General features: G+C 41.5%; 1 protein-coding gene across 1 annotated transcript; it reads right to left on the bottom strand.

The window, feature by feature from the left end:
- Positions 1–7583: 7583 nt before the first annotated feature.
- Positions 7584–10350, bottom strand: LOC122662964. The gene is made up of 3 exons (XM_043858674.1): positions 10018–10350; positions 7933–8952; positions 7584–7868 (listed from the first exon to the last, which is right to left on the bottom strand). The coding sequence occupies exons 1-3, from the start codon at positions 10348–10350 to the stop codon at positions 7584–7586; spliced, it is 1638 nt and encodes a 545-aa protein (XP_043714609.1).
- Positions 10351–19223: the final 8873 nt, after the last annotated feature.

Genomic DNA, 19223 nt, shown 5'->3' with positions numbered 1-19223 from the left:
CCATCTTGCCCGGCCGAAGCCGGTCTCTCTATTATAGATGCTACTAAATGACGAACATTCTCTCTCCTTGTGTGATATTGAGGCTAAATACATACAACAATTTATATTTACAACATATACATTAGAGTGGTAAAACACTAAGGACTACATTGGATTAATAAAGTGCAGTAATTATACCTGTATGAGGATATTCCCTTGGCTCAAGGGAGACGAACAAATGGGCTGACGCCGATTTCTTTTGACAGAGTAACGGCTCTTCTAAGTAGCTTGGCGGTAAGCAAATGGATAGAATAACGACTGTAATGGGGAATTTCGCTTGTTATCTGTGCACTGACGGGATAACAAACTCTAAGAGAGGGAATCGCTTGATTATCGAATGGGTAATCGAAGGATCTACCCATACTTGAGGATCTCACTTAATCGAGCACTCTTAAGAAAGGAAATCAGGGCAAAGAGGGCAAATAAGGGGTGAAATTCACACCTGGGGGGTCTCCCTACCCTGAAACTCCTTTAAATGAAGGGAGGGGGACCCTCCTATTTATAGGGGAGGGTGCCCCACAATCTGGGCCAGAGAAGTCCTCCACGGCATCGTGGACAGTGTGGTCCCCCTCATTTCACTTGTTGGGCCCAAATGGGCCATTTTTGGGTTCTAGAAGGTATTTGGGCCCATGGGCCAGGTATTTTGGGGATCTAGAAAGGGGGAGGATGCGTCGTCCATCGTCTGTGTCCCGTTGTCATCCTTGCCAAGGGTGGTGACAAAAATCAGTGGCTATAGTTTCCCCCTCTTTGGTACAGGCCTGTACCAACCGCTGAAGGGTAAAGACCAAAGACCAACCGATTTTGTCACCAAGAGCATGTGCTACTGACGCTTTGCTCAAAGGCGGCAGAGTTGCCAAAACATGTGTTTAATCACGACGAAATCGTTCGATAAACCTTGAGAAACAATTAGGAAGATGGTATCGTGACTAAAGGGTGTAACGATGATACGACATCGCCCCAATTTTAACATGTGTAACAATGAGACGGCATCACGATTGATTTTTGAAAATGTGTAACGATGAGACGGCATCGCGACCAATTTTTGAAAATGTGTAACGATGAGTCGGCATCGCGACCGATTTTAAAATGTGTAACGATGAGACGGCATCGCCACCGATTTTTGAAAATGCATAATGATGAGACAGCATCGCGATCGATTTTAAAATGTGTAACGATGAGACGACATCGCGACCGCTTTTTTTAAAAATGTGTAACGATGAGACAGCATCGCGACCAATTTTTTAAAATGTGTAACGATGAGACGGCACCACGACCGATTTTAAAATGTGTAACAACGAGACGGCATCGTGATCGATTTTTTAAAAATGTGTAACAATGAGACGGCATCGCGACCGATTTTTGAAAATGTACATCAGCAAAATTTTTTTTTTTGGGGAAACCATGGCGCCGTGAGGGGGTCTGTGGCCATGACACCATGGGGGCTATCTCATGGTGCCTTGGAGATTTCCATGGCACCACGGTCACGGTAGGCCTCCCCTATATATAAGAGAGGTCCCCCCCTCATTTTCCACCTTGTTTTTTATCTGAAACTCTGCCATTTTTTGCATTTTCAGCATTTTTGGGTGATATGGCTTACCGTAGGCGCCCTCGATAGTCCTCTCACGGTCCGCTACTCGGGACCACAAATGTGGACGATCACGTGGATTGGTACCCAGTCGGTACGACCTTGCGGGACACCTCTCGCCATATTTGCTACGCTATCTGGGGACGGTTGCCCGGGGTAAGTGTTCCTACTTAGTCTTGTATTTCCTTATTTATTACATTTATTTAATTATTAGTCAGCACTTAGTTATTTAGACACAGATAGCAGGGCGGAGTCCTTAGATGCTATATCAACTATCCTTGGGCACACCAATCAAGGTAAGTCCTTAGAACTCCCTCCTAGGTTCCGTTAGGTACATAAATTGTTACAAGGCCGTCAGATACCAAATCGGTAATCTTTCGGCCCAGAAATCAAGGCAGTGCCATCAGACGCGACATCGGCTGTCTTTTGGCATGCAAATCGAGGCAAAACCCAAAAAACACCAACTTAGGTATTTTTAGGCATGCCAATCGGTACAAGGCTGTCAAATACAAAATCGGTAATCTTTCGGCTAGAAATCAAGGCGATGCCATCAAACACCACATCGGCCATCTTTTGGCACACAAATTGAGGCGAAACCTAAAAACACCAACGTAGGCATTTTTAGGCACACAAATTGGTACAAGGTCGTCAGATACCAAATCAGTAATCTTTCACCCTAGAAATCAAGGTGATGCCATCAGATGCCACATCGGCAATCTTTTGGCATGTAAATCGAGGCAAAACCCAAAAACACCAACTTAGGCATTTTTAGGCACGCAAATTGGTATAAGGCCGTCAGATACCAAATCGATAATCTTTCGGCCTAGAAATCAAGGCGATGCCATCAGACGCCACATTGGCTATCTTTTAGCACGTAAATCGAAGCAAAACCCAAAAACACCAACTTAGGCATTTTTAGGCACATAAATTGGTACAAGGCCGACAGATACCAAATCAGTAATCTTTCGGCCCAGAAATCAAGGTGATGCCATCAGACTCCACATCGGCTATCTTTTGGCATGCAAATCAAGGCAAAACCCGAAAGCACCAACTTAGGCATTTTTAGGCATGCAAATTGGTACAAGGTTGTCAGATACTAAATCGGTAATCTTTCGGCCCAGAAATCAAGGCGATGCCATCAGACGCCACATCGACTGTCTTCTAGCACGTAAATTGAGGCAAAACCCAAAAATACCAACTTAGGCATTTTTAGGCATGCAAATTGGTACAAGGCCATCAGATACCAGATCGGTAATCTTTTGGCCCAGAAATCAAGGCGATGCCATCAGACACCAAATTGGCTGTCTTTTGGCATGCAAATTGAGGTGAAACCCGAAAACACCAACTTAGGCATTTTTTGGCACGCAAATTGGTACAAGGCCAGCAGATACCAAATCGGTAATCTTTCGGCCCAAAAATCAAGGTGATGCCATCAGATGCCATATCGGCTGTCTTTTGGCACGTAAATTGAGGTGAAACCCTAAAACACCAACTTAGGCATTTTTAGGCACGCAAATGGATACACGACCAGGTTGATCATGTTTAAATTTACATTTTTTTATTATTATTTATTATCAATTGACTGGTCTCTAATTGGAATTTTCTTCTCTTGTTTTATGTAAGGTAAGACTATTCCTATGCCAAAGAACTATGGCACGTAGAGAGTGCAGGAGTGGTACGCAGAGCTTTGCCTGGATGTATTATCCTGGGCCAGGCATATCGGATTGGGGCACATCGCTGCCTGCCCCGTCTGTGAGCTGGACACCCTGACCATCCAGGCTCTAGTGGAGAGATGGTGGCCGAGCACCCACACTTTCCATCTCCCACTAAGAGAGGTGACCATCACGCCTCTCGACTTCTATATGATCACGGGGCTACCGTTTGGAGGGGCGCCAGTGCCACTGAATCCAAAGGACCAGGCCGACCGCCTCTCCTACTGGGGTCGTATGACCGGACTCGAGGTCAGCCACAGAGGCATTCCAGCTGCCGCCATAAGGCAGTTCTGGAAGGCGAAGTGGGTGACTGATCAGTCCCCTTCGGAGGAGCACGACCAGGAGGCGAGGTGCTTCCTCCTCTACTTGTTGGCCGGGGTCATCTTCAGCGACATGATCGGTAAGGTGACCGTGGATGCCACATTCTGCCGCTTCTTCGAGGACTTTGATGCTGCGGTTGGGTTTGATTGGGGAGGTTCGGCTTATGCCCACCTCCTTTATATGATGGACTTCTTGGTCCTGGGTTCCCGAAACCTCCTCGGGTGCTCCTATGCCATATGGGTACGTCTTCTCCACTTTTCTTCTTTTCTTTTATTATTATTTTTATTATAGTGTAAACTAACCAACTTCTTTTGTTGTTTTTTTTTTGTTGCTTACAGACATGGAGCTATGAGGTCCTATCCTTTCGGGGTCCCTTCTTCAATGGAGGAGAGGATCAGGGCACTAAATTCCCTCGGGCTCAGCGCTGGTCCATAGGGACTCTATTAAAAAGTGGGCGTCACAAGGATCTGTCGGTCGTTCAGGGTCTCCTGAACGACCTGCAGCTCGAGGATGTAAGTTCGAAACCACTTCTCCTTATTATTATTATTATATTTTTTTTTTGCATTTTTTTTGTTTACTAACACCTTCTGTGTTTGATAGACCTCCCTTCGCCCCTACTTCTTGGAGTATCCTCTTGAGCCGGAGCTCTTCCCTCGGGCAACCGTTCTCTGCTCTCGCCGGATCCTCTTTAAGGGTCCGTGGGGGTTCTCCTTTTATTTAGGAGAGTGGGTGTCCCCGCAGTGGTTTGAGGAGAGACTTGTTCCTTGTCTCCCTTCGGCTCAGATGCACTCCCCCCATCTCCTAAAACCGGCAGATATCCAATGCCTGCGAGTGGGCGAGTCGACAGCGCAGCTGGCCGTCGTTGGGGATTACACAGCCTTTCTCTACCAGGAGATGGTCTGCGTCCCCTTAACCCCGGAGGGTCCATGGGTAAGGCGCCATTACTTCTGTCTTTCTCTTTTTTTTTCTTTTTCAAAATAATGAAGGAATTGTGCTGACTAACTCTTGTTCTTTTGCAGTACCCTGTTCTCCCTCTCATTCCTGGGTGCTTCGGGCGAGGGCAGTCTTCTCACTCCTCGCAAACGACAGGGGTGGACCCTAAGGTGGAAACTTCTAGTGGAGTCCCGCCTGTGCGATTGGCGGGCATGGACGATCATATCCCTTGCTATCGACCATGGTCGTCAGGCGTGACGACCTAAGTATGCTAGACATCAAGCTGCCGCCCCTAGGGCAGCAGACCAGGTCCTAGGTCTTCCTCTTCCCTATGATGGGGCAAATTTGCTTATTTATTGCATTTTTACATTACTTTCTTTTTGTATTAGGTGAATCCCTCATATTCTCTTGTTTTCTGTAGGTGTTTACGGACCGGTACACCGACATGCGGCGTATAATGGCCAGTCTTGATGAGGTCATCATCTCTCAAGGAGAGACGATCCGTTACCTGGTGAGTTTTCCTCTATCACACCTTTCCCTTCCTTTCTCTTTCTTAGATTTTGCTTTTTATTTATTTTTTGTTTGTTTTGTTGTTTTATCTTCTTCTTCTTTTTTTTTTAGAGAGAGCGGGACAGGCTTCGTCAGGCCGAGTTGGATAGATGCCAGATCGAGTTAGCTCAGGCCAGAGTGGAGATCGATGCTCTTCAGTTGAGTTGGGGTGCACCCGATGGTACCGGGGCGAGCCTTTCTGTAGACGATTATTACCGCGATGACTAACCTCCCTCTCTTTTGTTATGTGTATATACTTTTTATTGTACATTTCCAAAAGATTTTATTATTTTTTGTTGAAAGTGGATCATTTGTACATATTTTTTTGTATGTTCAATACCAGAATGATTCTTTCTCCTCTTTTTTATAGAAGCACAAATTTTATTGATGATAGATTTGATTACAGAAGGAAGATGGATCAATCAGCTATCACTTGTTTACAGCATTTTCCTTTTCCAGTTTTTTGAAAGTAAAATCACTAGTTCTTGGGTCAGAACTTCTGGTGCCCAAAAATTCCTTAGCTTAGGTGATTCTTGCTCTGGGGACGCTAATGAAGGGATGTAGAAGCTAGTATGGGTTAGACCCATGAGCCTCACATAGTCGCATCCAGGTGTTTCTGATAAATCTGCCTTGGCCCTTATCCAATGGCAATCCCATTGTATATCTCGAGTAGTCCTCTTATCTAGGTATTCTTTCCAATCTTGGATCTTGCAGAATTCCTGCGTCTCTCTTCTTACTTGATAATGCATTGGCCGGAGTTGAGGACACGGAATTGGTCCCACTAATCTCAGCTTTTCTACCAACCACATTTGGAAAATTGCTAGAGATCCATGGAAGAAATCTGTTCCATACTTCTGAGATTGGCTCATGAGGTCAAATCCTTTGAAAGTCTCTGCCAGAACTGTGGGAACAATGTCACACCCTTTCTCTATTTGATTGACAACTTCTGCGATCATGAGAGATGTTCCCTTCCCTGGAGTTGTTAAGAGGTATTTCCCGATCATACAGAATAGATACGCTCATTTTTTGCATTGAGTTCGGGCTTCTTCTTCGGCTCTGTTACTACCAAAGATTCTTACTATCTTCAATGCATCAACTTTGTCATAGTTAAGAATCTATTTTAACCCCTTTTGGTCCATGGCGAAGAAGTCTTCTAGTGTCTTGAAAAGCTGATCTTTCTGCATGATCGGGAGAAACAACTTTCCTCGAGGAGGTGCCATCATGCAGGCCCGGAATTCTTTAACAGTTGGAGTTATCTTGATTTTCCCGAAATGGAAAGCATGCAATTGAGGGTACCAGCATTTTGAAACTTCTCTGAGTAAACCATGATGGATCTTCAAGCATCTGATTCTTCCCAGTACTGACAAGTGGAGATCATCCAGAAGTGTAGGTTCCTCTACATGCATACGGAGGTTCCATTGGCGCAACTGCTTCTTTCTTTGGTCCTCGCATACTACCTGCATCAAGGATCCTGTTAGTACTTTGGGGCATGAAATGAATGAGTCTTCCATTAATAGCCAGCTCGGAGCAACCCTATACCTAGTATAAGTCCAAGAAATGAATTGAAGGCCAAATGGCGAGACTTAACCATATTTGCAGGGGATGCCGGGTGGCAGGATCACAGACGAGACTAACACAATGCCCTCTTCTCTTTTTCTCTTTTCTTTTTTGCATTATATATTCTATTTTTTTTTGTTTTTGTTTTTGTTTTTTTTTTCTTTTTTGAGACCGCACCTGAATACATCGAGTTGCCTACGTATCCCTTGAGAGGAATCAGGTCAAACGTAGTTCAAGTTACTTCAAGAAACCCAGATGAAATATTTCTTCAATTGATCCATGCTGACTAACCCCCAAAGATCTTCTCCATCAAGGTCAACGAGTTGAACCGCCTTGCTTAGCAATATGGCTTTGACTCTGTAAGGCCCACTCCAATTGGGCCGGAACTTTCCTCTTGGATCATGAATTGGGGCCCTTTGCTCTCTCAAGACCAAATCCCCTTGTTTAATGTTTTGAGGGCTTACCCCTTTATTGAACGCCCTAGCCATTCTTTGCTTGTATTTCTTGAGGTTATCCATGGCTTTCATCCTTCTTTCATCAAAGAGGTTGAGCTCTTCATATCTAGCCCTCACCCATTCTCCTTCTGGCAATTGGTTGTCGAGTAAAACTTGAAGGGAGGGGACTTGAATTTCTATGGGCAGTACAGCCTCTACTCCGTATAGAAGAGAGTACGGAGTTGCCCCAGTAGAGGTTCGGATTGATGTCCGATAAGCCCATAAAGCCAATGGGAGCTTCTCCGCCCAATCATTATGCGCATCTACCATCTTCTGCAATATGACCTTTACATTCTTATTGGCTACTTTGATTGCTCCATTAGTTTGTGGTCGGTAAGTAGTGGACTTATGCCTCTCAATGCCAAATTTGGTATAGAGTTCTTCCACTTTTCCTCAAAAATTCAAGCCTTGATCTAAAATCAATTGCTGAGGCACATCGTATCTGCAAATGATGTTTTCTTTTATGAACTTTGCCATCTTAGCAGCAGTCAGAACTGCGTAAGATTGAGCCTCCACCCATTTCGTGAAATAGTCAATGGCGACCAGAACAAATTCATGCCCGTTAGAGGCTTTGGGAGTTATCTTTCCAATCACATCAATTCTCCAAGTAGAGAATGGCCAAGGGGCGATCAACGAGTGCAGCTCTGTTGGAGGAATATGGATAATGTTGGCAAATATCTGGTATTGATGGCATCTCTTTACAAAGGCAGCACAGTCAGCTTCCATTGTCGCCCAATAGTACCCCATTCTGAGGATCTTCTTGGCCAACATCTTTGCATTCATGTGTGGTCCACATATTCCTTGGTGGATTTCCTTCAATAATAGTTTGAGCTTGCTCCTCATCTACGCATAATAGTTGGATTCCATCATAAGATCTTTTATACAGCAGGCTTCCTTGGAGGATGAATTGAGTAACATATTTCCGCAAATGCCTCTTCTTTCTTTTGGAGAAATGCTTGGGGTACCTCCTTTCCCTGATGTAATCAACTATTGGTGCATACCAAGGTCTTCTATCCTTGGTGAGCGCATTGACTGGCTCTCCATATGCCGGGCTAGTCCGTCTTTCTATCAGAAAAGGTCGGATCCTATCCCAAGGATCACATTCTACCATGGAGGCTAAAGTAGCTAAGGCGTCCGAAAACCGGTTGCTATCTCTGGGTAGATATTCAAAAGAGACTTCTTTGAAGCATCGGGCCAATTGCTCCAAATAAACCTGGTAGGGCTTTAACTTTTCGTCCTTAGTCCTCCACTTCCCTTCAGTTTGACATATCACAGCAGAAGAATCTCCAAAGACTTTGATCTTTTCCACTCCCACAGACAAGGCCATTTCCAACCCAATGACACAGGCTTCATACTCTGCTATGTTATTGGTGTAGCCGAACTCCAACTGGAATGCCATAGGTAAATAAAAATCTTCTAGGGTTATGAGCAACACCCCGGCCCCAAACCCTTTTTGATTTGTGGCTCCATCAAAATATAATTGCCATCCTTCATTCAGGTCTTCTTCTGCAAAGTGCAGATCTTCATCTGGGAAGGAATCCTTTGTTGGTTGTGAATTAGTCTTCACAGGAAATGCTGTCAAATGGTCTGAGATTGCCTGCCCTTTTACAGACTTTTGATTGACATAGGTTATGTCGAATTCCGATATAACAACAACCACCTGGCCATTCTTCCGGTCAATGCTGGTTTCTTGAAGAGATATTTGATTGGATCCATCCTCGAGACCAATTTGACCGGATGTGATATCATGTAATGCCTTAGCCTTTTAGTCACCCAAACCAGGGAAGTGCATGTTTTCTCCACTGGAGTATAGCGAGTTTCATACTCTAGCAATTTTCTGCTCAAGTAGTAAATTGTATGCTCTTCTCCATCTCTTTTATCAATTTGTGCCATCATCGATCCAATCGATGCTTCCCCTACTGACAGATATAGGAGCAAAGGCTTACCCAATACGGGAGGGATCAGTATAGGGGGACAGAGCAGATACTCTTTGATTTTCATGAAGGCATTTTTGGCATTCACCATTCCATTCTTTTGTTTACTTCTTTCTTAGAAATTTGAAGATGGGTTCACAGGTCATGGTTAAACGTGATATGAACCTGCTGATATATTGGATGTGGCCTAAGAATCCTCACACTTCTTTCTCCATCCTTGGTGGTGGCATTTCTATGATGGCCTTTATCTTATCAGGATCTAACTCTATCCCTCTTTCGCTAACTAGGAAACCCAGCAGCTTTCCTGCTCTTGCCCCAAACACATACTTCTGAGGGTTTAACCTTAGCTTGTATTCTTTTATTCTTTCAAAAAACTTTCTTAGAGCTGTAAAATGACCTTGCCGATCAATGGATTTGACTATCATATCATCGACATACACCTCTACTTCTTTGTGTATCATGTCGTGCAATATAGTCGTGGCGGCCCTTTGGTATGTTGCCCCAGCATTCTTTAATCCAAAAGGCATCACGTTATAGCAAAATATCCCCCACGGTGTGGTGAATGTCATCTTTTCTCTGTCCTTTGGGCACATGCTAATTTGGTTATATCCCGAGAAACCATCCATGAAGGATAGTAGGGTATGGCCTGCAGTATTGTCGACTAGAATGTTGATGTGGGGTAGCGGAAAATCATCCTTAGGACTGACCTTATTTAGGTCCCAAAAATCAACATACATTCTGACTTTCCCATCTTTCTTGGGGACTGGGACAATATTGGACAACCACAGAGGATATTGAGTCACTTGGAGAAATCCTGCATTCCATTGTTTGATGACTTCTTCCCTGATTTTCTCACTCCATTCCGATCGCATCCTCCTTGGTTTCTGTTTAACCAGATGAGCATCTAGATACGTGGGCAGCCTATGTTGCACGATCTCTGAGTCGATGCCAGGCATGTCCTTGTAGGACCAGGTGAAAACTTCCTCGAATTCTTTGAGGAGAGAGGTCATTCGGGAGATTTCGTCATTATTGAGAGAAGAACAAATTTTGATCATTCGAGGGCATTGGTCAGTTCCTAGATTTATGAGACTTGTGTCCTCTCGGACGGGTTGAGCTCTTCTTTGCTCCAATTGTTCCAATAAGTTCTGATGTTCAAGAATATTGTCATCCTCAGAAGAATAGGAAGAAGAAGATGAATCATACTCGGAATCAGCAATTTCATTCATGATAAAAGGAGGAGTACAGATAGACTCAACAGATTAAAAGTTTCTAACAGATACAAACCCAGAAACAGACTCAGATAGGACTAAGCTAGAGCTGGCTACCACTTCAGACTCACTGATATGGAAATTCTCCGTCATTCTTACCCAATTTGCTATGGATCCTTGAAGAGGTTGTATGAGGAGCTATGGTGCTGGCCCTTCTTCTTCTTCCTCGATGATGACTACTACTTCGAACAACCCGCCAATCCCTTGATCTTCTTGGATTCCATCCTTTCTTTCTTGATCTAGTTCCATGGCCAATTTAGTCTACTTCATCTTCAAAGAATATCTCAAACCCCAGCTGAAGTTGGCCTTTCTCTTGATCAAACCATGGCTCATGGTTTCCACAATATGGAAAGTTCTCCCCTTCCTTCATGAAGTATCCATTCAGAGTCTTGAAGTAAGGAATGCTCCCTACTGCATTGTTTCTTTGTCCCAAGGCTTCCTTCTTCATGTTCCTTCTCGGATCAAAACCCAAATAGTGACGGTTGGCATTGGCTTGTATTTTTGGGAATGTCGGGATTCCTTGCTGATTCTTTCCCAATCCTAGTCCTGGAAAATACTTCATATTCTTCATGATTTTCACAGAAGCTTTACTCCACATCATTGGAAACTTTGCAGGGACGGGCTCTTCCTCATTCATAGATACCATGCAAATATTTCCAATCTCAAATCCTCCTAGTTGCACTTCTAGTAAGGGCGACCGCCCCACCTCTATGTTACCCAAAGTATGCACCATTTCTGGGTCTTCGAAAATGGTGATCACTTTCTGGTCATGTATAAACTTCAGCTTCTGATGGAGACTTGATGCTAAGGCTCCTATTGAATGCAACCACGGCCTTCCAAGCAGATATTGAAAGATGCCTGAATGTCGATGACTTGGAAATCTATGGTGAAACAAGTCAGTCTTATCTTGATATTGGTGGTGAGAATCCCGATCACCTCCCTCCTGGAGTTATCATATGCCCTGATAGTCTGGCTGGACAACTTCATTTTATCCAGGAGTAAACCCATGCATTTTGCAGCCCTTAGAGGCATCATATTAAGAGTGGATCCATTATCAATCAGAACATGAGGGACTTAATTTTTGTTACACTCTACGGTTATATAAAGTGCCCTGTTATGATTCTTCCCTCCTGGGGGTAAGTCTTCCTCTGAGAAAAAGAGTGATTGGATGGCATAAGTGGCCCCTACTATGTGAGACAATTCTTCTGGTCCCATTTCTATGGGTACTTGTACCTTGTTGAGGGCCTTCAAAATAGCTTCTCGGTGAGTTGGTGAGGCCATCAACAATCCCCAGATTGAGATATTGGCTTGAGCCTTCTTTAGTTGGTCCAATACTCGATTTTCTGGTTCGTCACTCGGTCTTGAATGACTAGACTGGTATTTTTCCACCGTTAACCCCTTATTCTTGAAGTTCTTGCTACTTCTGGTCTCTGTGACTTTGGAGACCCTCTCTTTGATGATTAGTTCAACCGGACAGAGGTTATCATCTTCCATATCACTGTCTGTGATGATAATAGGGGTCTTAGGATGACTCTGCTTTTTTGTTCCTTGGTTACCTTCATCCTTGTCTGTCAAGGCTATGATAGATCTTTGAGCTTGGCCTAGGATTCCAGACAAGGTTTTTTGCTTCTTGGTAATCTGCTGGATCATAAGGTGATGATCAGGGCTTATTGGATCCTCAGGGATCAGCTGACTTATGGCCTGAAAAGCTTCTAGGGCAGCTTGGTACATTTTCTTTGCTTCAACCAAGGATTTGTAGAAATGGCGATGCTTCTCTTCCTCTTATGAATCAGAACTTTCCGAGCTCTCTTCAGGACTTGAAATGACTGGGTGGATATTCTTTGTCGGATCCTGAGCAGCTCTTTCTTCATTGACATGACAGAGAAGGAAATCATCATGTGCCTTTATCCATGCATAATGTTCCCTACTTCCAGGGTTAGGAGAAGAAGGAGGAGTCCCACACAAATCCTGAGCCAAGGCCAGTGTTTGAGTTAAAATAATACCGCAAGCGTACGGGTCAATCGTAGCTACGGGTCGAACACAAGGAGATATACGCCACTCTATTTAACTAACTTAAAAGTAATGCAAAGTGAACCAAATTAAAGTGTTAAATTAAACTAATTAAATTAATAAAAATTAATGCATCTTAACTCATAAGCATCTAACAAAATTAAGGGATTAAATTGGCGTCCTAACACATGAGCATCTAACCTATCAAACTAAAGCGAATTGAAAGAAATAATAAAAACGCAGCCACACTTCATAATCACATAAAAAGAAATAAGGGAATAAAAGTGCATCCACATACCACAACCATATAAAAAAAATAAAAGAAATAGAGGGAGAAGGAGAAGAAGATAGAGAGAGATATAAGAAAGGGAGAATGAGATTAAGGGTTTAGAGAATGAGATACCTTGATGTGCTTGAATACTTGAATAAACTCACCATGGCTTCCTCTTCTAAATCTCCATGTCTTGTCATCAACATAGGAACTTAGACTAGGAAGCTTTAAACTAAAACTATTACAACCATTAAACTAGACTTATGAAATCAAAACTAAGAACTTGAAATCAAAACTAAGAACTTAAGCCAAAAATAGGAAAAGAAGAGAAAATTTCACTAAGTGAATGAGATAAAAATTACACTAAAAAACTGAATTAAAATTGAACTAGAAACTAGCTAAAAACTGAACTAAAAAACTACTCCTTACAACCCAAAGGGCAAGGGGTATTTATAGGGGAAGAGAGGAGAAGAGAGAAGGGGAAGTGTAGGAGAAATATTCCCTAAGAAAAGAGAATATTCTCTTCTCCTTCCTCTTTTACAATGCCTTGAATCCTAAGAAAAAAAGAAAAAAATAGAAAGAAGAAGAAGAAAAGATTATTTACATAGACCTTCTATTTCTAGAAAAATAAACTTTCAATTTTAACAAGTGCTTCCTTTTCTTTGTAGATATCTTCTCCAAGCAATAAAATCAAAGCATCTTTGATTTTTCAACCTTCCATAGATGAGAAAATATAAATCTATCCCAAGTAGAATTTCAGAAGTGCCCTTGAGAAGTTGGAGGAGAGAGAGAGTAAGGGTGATGACTAAGATTCCTTCAAGAATAAATAAAATACCCATTCTGTCCTTCAGAAAATGTGGAGCATGGGATGCTTATATAGGTCTCACCATTGTGTTCCTTGCGAAAAATCACACAAAATAGACCCAAATTTCATCCAATTCGGAGTTGGGGAGCCCAAGATATCTCAAGTTGAAGTTGGACTGTCCAGAGCCTTCCAAATGGAATCTTTCGGGTACAGTAAAGTAACTTCTGATAATTGCATTAAGGCCCCTAAAATCCGAACTTCTGCTTCACTTTGTCCCCATCCGACTGTCACTAATTATAAATAAACCCCTACAGACCATTTTCACGCTGTCGTTACTTAAACGGCCATAACTTCTTCGTTTCAACTCGGAATTAAGTGCCGTTTGAACCATTGCGGTTGATTCGATGGGCTATGCATCCATTTACACTTCTAAAAAGCTTAAAAACATCTCCTTAGCATCATCTCCTTCATTTTCACAAGAATTCACCTAAACCCTGAAAAGCACAAGAAAGCACCGAGTAACTCTGTCCAATGTGGTAAAATGTATAATTTATGCCCTAAAATTTCACACATAAATGTGCTCATCAGATTCCCCACACTTGAACGTTACTTGTCCTCAAGTAAACAAAAGAAAAACTAACCTAGAATGCAAAAATCCTAACTCACTTTCGTAGGAATCACGGTTGCACTTAGCATGTGCAACAAGCCTTTAAACCCCTAGGTTACCCCTAGTGGATGAGTTTTGTCTCATGGGTGTTTGCAGTGAATATACACCCAAAATTCAATTGTAAATGAATACGCAAATTTTAATCATAGCATAAGTAGGGCAGTGCACATAATCCCAAAAAGTGTTCAACTAAAGATCAAGGAGCCAAAGGTTCCCCACACTTGAATTTTATCACCCCACATCAATTCAAATAACAAGCATGCATCAAGTTCAAGAGATCTCCTCATATTTTCTGAATACTACTCACCTTCAAGTAAACCCCCCATAGCATCGATGGAACCAAAGACTTAGGCATTGAGTATTGTTGACCATATTTTTTTTTTTTTTTTCCAGGCATTGAGGCAAAAGTTTTTTCTTTCTCAACCACAAACTCTATTTCTACTCCAGATCTTTTTCTCCGAATGACATGGTGGAGCATACACGTTACACCCAAATACTTGGTAGCTTCGCTTTTGCATATATCCATAAGACATTGAGACATTGATGCAAGAGTTTTTTTTTTTGAGTTTCCTTCCAAGGAATTTCGATCAAGTCACTCTGCTTCATGAGGCACAGGTGCCTGCCTAGTCCCAAGGAATTCCACTTTCTTTTCTATTCCTTGTTTTTTTCTTTTTCTTTTTTTCATTCACTTCCACTTTCATGCCTTGCCTTGCCACAAACAAATTGGTCTCAACTACTAGCCAAAAGATCAAAGGGTCCATAAAACACATAGAGGAATCTAGCCATCAAATGAAATAACGCTCATATTTTTCAATTCAATCCCTCTCATCGGATACAAACCAATTATCGTCCTTGAAAAGGGATTTTTTATTATTTCGCATGCTAGGATACCTAATTCCTTCTTTCTCTCGCTTTGCAATCAAAGAGATATATGCACAAAACCAAACTATTGTCACAATCAAAATTCACCAATTAAGCCCAACATCCCCCCACACTTAATTCATGCGGTGTCCTCAATGCATGCATAAAAGAAAAAAATAAGGACAAGGAGGAGATGAAGGGGCTTACCGGATATAATCAACAAAGAGAATCATGAAGAGTCATGAGCTTTACAAAAAGTGCTAGGAGCAAAAGAAAATCTCAATCCATGGCCATAAATGGAGAAATAGCTTCTGACCCGGATAACACTCGACCATGAATTTTAGTAAAGCGAGAAATAATATAGAAGTTAAGAACAACGAGAAATATTCAATAGAAAAATCTATCATCATGGGACGGTGGAAAATAAAGGCATTAAAACTCGTGCCATAAATTCGTCCCTCCTCTCCCGTTTGCAATGTAGAACACCTATCATTCTTTGAAAAACCAATCAAAAACGGATCACAATACGCATAAAAAGGATTATGAATAACCTCATCTAAATAATCATCAAAAATTGGAGGTTTACTCAAATCAATCCTGGCAATACAACTATCCGCTCTTTGCATAACTTGGTTTGCCAAATAAGGATCATGGAAATATGCTTGAAAGGCATTATGACTAACATTGTCTTCCTCAATAAAATCGTCAAACCTAGGAGGTTTGGACAAATCAACATGTGAGACAATGAAATCCTCAAAATGACAATTATCTAAGTTTTCCAAAGAGAGAGGGGAGATCGAATTTTCGGCTTTCTATGTTATCATGAAAATCTGATTCTAAATCAATAAATTCACTAGGCTCACTAAAATCGAAATTTCGGGCAAAAGGTGGACTTCCTCGTAGCTCATCAAACCTCGCTTCACTAATATCTTTAGGAGACTCAATCTCAACAAATAAATTATCATGAAAAGCATCTTGTTGGGAGTGACTCTCATTAACCTCAAATTGGGGTGGTGGACTTTCAATATCATTAAACTGGGATGGGGCGGTTCAGTGACTAGGTAATGTACCCGTTTCCTCCTCTTGCACCATGGTGATCAGTTGAGAGAGTTGCTTCTCCATAGTATTTTGGCTTGTTGTGAGAAGATCTATGTATTTTTCAAGTTCATTCGATCCGACCTCCTCACCCATGTTCGAAATTCGGGGTTGGTGGTATGGTTCAAGGAGAGGTGGCCCATTGAGATTCAATGGAGGGTTGGGCATTGGAGGACCATACGACCATGATATTGGAAATTGGGTGGTCCAGCTTGGTTATTCCATTGATCCCACAAAAATCGGGATGATCACTCCACCTCTGATTGCAAGTGCCAAAAGAATTGTATTGAAATTGAGGACTCACATTCTCATCACCATAGCTACCCCCATAAAGATTATGGCATCCTTCCATAACATGGATTGTCCGGGAAGTGACCAATCAAAATTTTCCAAAGCCCATAGTTGGGTTGGGGAGCAAAATTGTCTTGAGGTGGTGCAAAATTGTTCTCTCTCTCACTACTTTTGGTTTCCCTAACCTGTTTAAACATTTCCTCCAAAATCATGGTTGCCTTAGCATAGGTCCATCTTTCCCCCAAAGTCTTATTTGGAAGTGTATCTCCCATTATTCTAAATTAACCACCTATCCCAAATTGAGGTCTCCCATACAAAAAAAAATTTAAAGAAAATAAAAGACTAGAAAAAGAAAAAAAAATACTAAAAATAAGAGGGAGCCCAAGGTAGATGGTGCATCTATCCTCGAATTCGAAACAATGGTTCCAAAGTCGTAAGGTTGCCATATAGGTTGACGAAGGGAACCCGTATAGTCTTCACGAGCCACCTACGGGCGACTCCAAATGGATTCTCGATGTAGGGTGGAGGACTACTATACGTTTATGTTTCCAACGCTCTCACTATGTCGCTTTCTCGTTATCAAGAGTGGTCACCTCCAAAGATAAGTCACATGCCAATCCAAACCACCCAACGAATCAAGGGGCACCAAGATTAGCGGGTTTGGGCATATGAAGGACTTTAGATTGGGCGCACACTATTTGAAACGGAAGAGAAACAAGAGGAGGTTTTCAAAAACTAATTTTTTTTTTTTCAGAAAAAGAAGAGAAAATAATAAACTAAAACACTTCGAACTACTTAAAAATCAGAAAAATAAAATGGACTATAATCTCCGACAACGGCGCCAAAAACTTGTTTGAGTTAAAATAATACCGCAAGCGTACGGGTCAATCGTAGCTACGGGTCGAACACGAGGAGATATACGCCACTCTATTTAACTAACTTAAAAGTAATGCAAAGTGAACCAAATTAAAGTGTTAAATTAAACTAATTAAATTAATAAAAATTAATGCATCTTAACTCATAAGCATCTAACAAAATTAAGGGATTAAATTGGCGTCCTAACACATGAGCATCTAACCTATCAAACTAAAGCGAATTGAAAGGAATAATAAAAACGCAGCCACACTTCATAATCACATAAAAAGAAATAAGGGAATAAAAGTGCATCCACATACCACAACCATATAAAAAAATAAAAGAAATAGAGGGAGAAGGAGAAGAAGATAGAGAGAGATATAAGAAAGGGAGAATGAGATTAAGGGTTTAGAGAATGAGATACCTTGATGTGCTTGAATACTTGAATAAACTCACCATGGCTTCCTCTTCTAAATCTCCATGTCTTGTCATCAACATAGGAACTTAGACTAGGAAGCTTTAAACTAAAACTATTACAACCATTAAACTAGACTTATGAAATCAAAACTAAGAACTTGAAATCAAAACTAAGAACTTAAGCCAAAAATAGGAAAAGAAGAGAAAATTTCACTAAGTGAATGAGATAAAAATTACACTAAAAACTGAATTAAAATTGAACTAGAAACTAGCTAAAAACTGAACTAAAAAACTACTCCTTACAACCCAAAGGGCAAGGGGTATTTATAGGGGAAGAGAGAGAAGAGAGAAGGGGAAGTGTAGGAGAAATATTCCCTAAGAAAAGAGAATATTCTCTTCTCCTTCCTCTTTACAATGCCTTGAATCCTAAGAAAAAAAGAAAAAATAGAAAGAAGAAGAAGAAAAGATTATTTACATAGACCTTCTATTTCTAGAAAAATAAACTTCCAATTTTAACAAGTGCTTCCTTTTCTTTGTAGATATCTTCTCCAAGCAATAAAATCAAAGCATCTTTGATTTTCAACCTTCCATAGATGAGAAAATATAAATCTATCCCAAGTAGAATTTCAGAAGTGCCCTTGAGAAGTTGGAGGAGAGAGAGAGTAAGGGTGATGACTAAGATTCCTTCAAGAATAAATAAAATACCCATTCTGTCCTTCAGAAAACGTGGAGCATGGGATGCTTATATAGGTCTCACCATTGTGTTCCTTGCGAAAAATCACACAAAATAGACCCAAATTTCATCCAATTCGGAGTTGGGGAGCCCAAGATATCTCAAGTTGAAGTTGGACTGTCCGAGCCTTCCAAATGGAATCTTTCGGGTACAGTAAAGTAACTTCTGATAATTGCATTAAGGCCCCTAAAATCCGAACTTCTGCTTCACTTTGTCCCCATCCGACTGTCACTAATTATAAATAAACCCCTACGGACCATTTTCACGCGTCGTTACTGCGCCATAACTTCTTCGTTTCAACTCGGAATTAAGTGCCGTTTGAACCATTGCGAAGCTGACTCGATGGGCTATGCATCCATTTACACTTCTAAAAGCTTAAAAACATCTCCTTAGCATCATCTCCTTCATTTTCACAAGAATTCACCTAAACCCTGAAAAGCACAAGAAAGCACCGAGTAACTCTGTCCAATGTGGTAAAATGTATAATTTATGCCCTAAAATTTCACACATAAATGTGCTCATCAGCCAGAATCAATCTCAGAGAGTTCTCTAGATGGCATATCGTTGGAGGGAGTGACCATTGTTCTTTAACAGGTGCCAGTTGCTGAAGCTCCTCTTGGTATTTATTATCTAAGAATACCATCCTTGCGATCATTTCTTAAATTTTGTCAACATTTCTATGGATCTTGTTCACCTGAAATGATAAAGCCCATGGCACTGGCCCACAAATATTCTCATACTTTTTGAGGCACGTCCTTGGTTGATAAGGCTCTCCCCCTTCATCAAAGCTCTCATCTTTAGTTTCTTCTTCCCGTTCGGGCTCTTC

The sequence above is a fragment of the Telopea speciosissima genome, chromosome 5 (assembly GCF_018873765.1).
Source record: "Telopea speciosissima isolate NSW1024214 ecotype Mountain lineage chromosome 5, Tspe_v1, whole genome shotgun sequence".
Lineage (NCBI taxonomy): Eukaryota > Viridiplantae > Streptophyta > Magnoliopsida > Proteales > Proteaceae > Telopea > Telopea speciosissima.
This window is presented reverse-complemented; position numbering and strand designations above follow the sequence as displayed.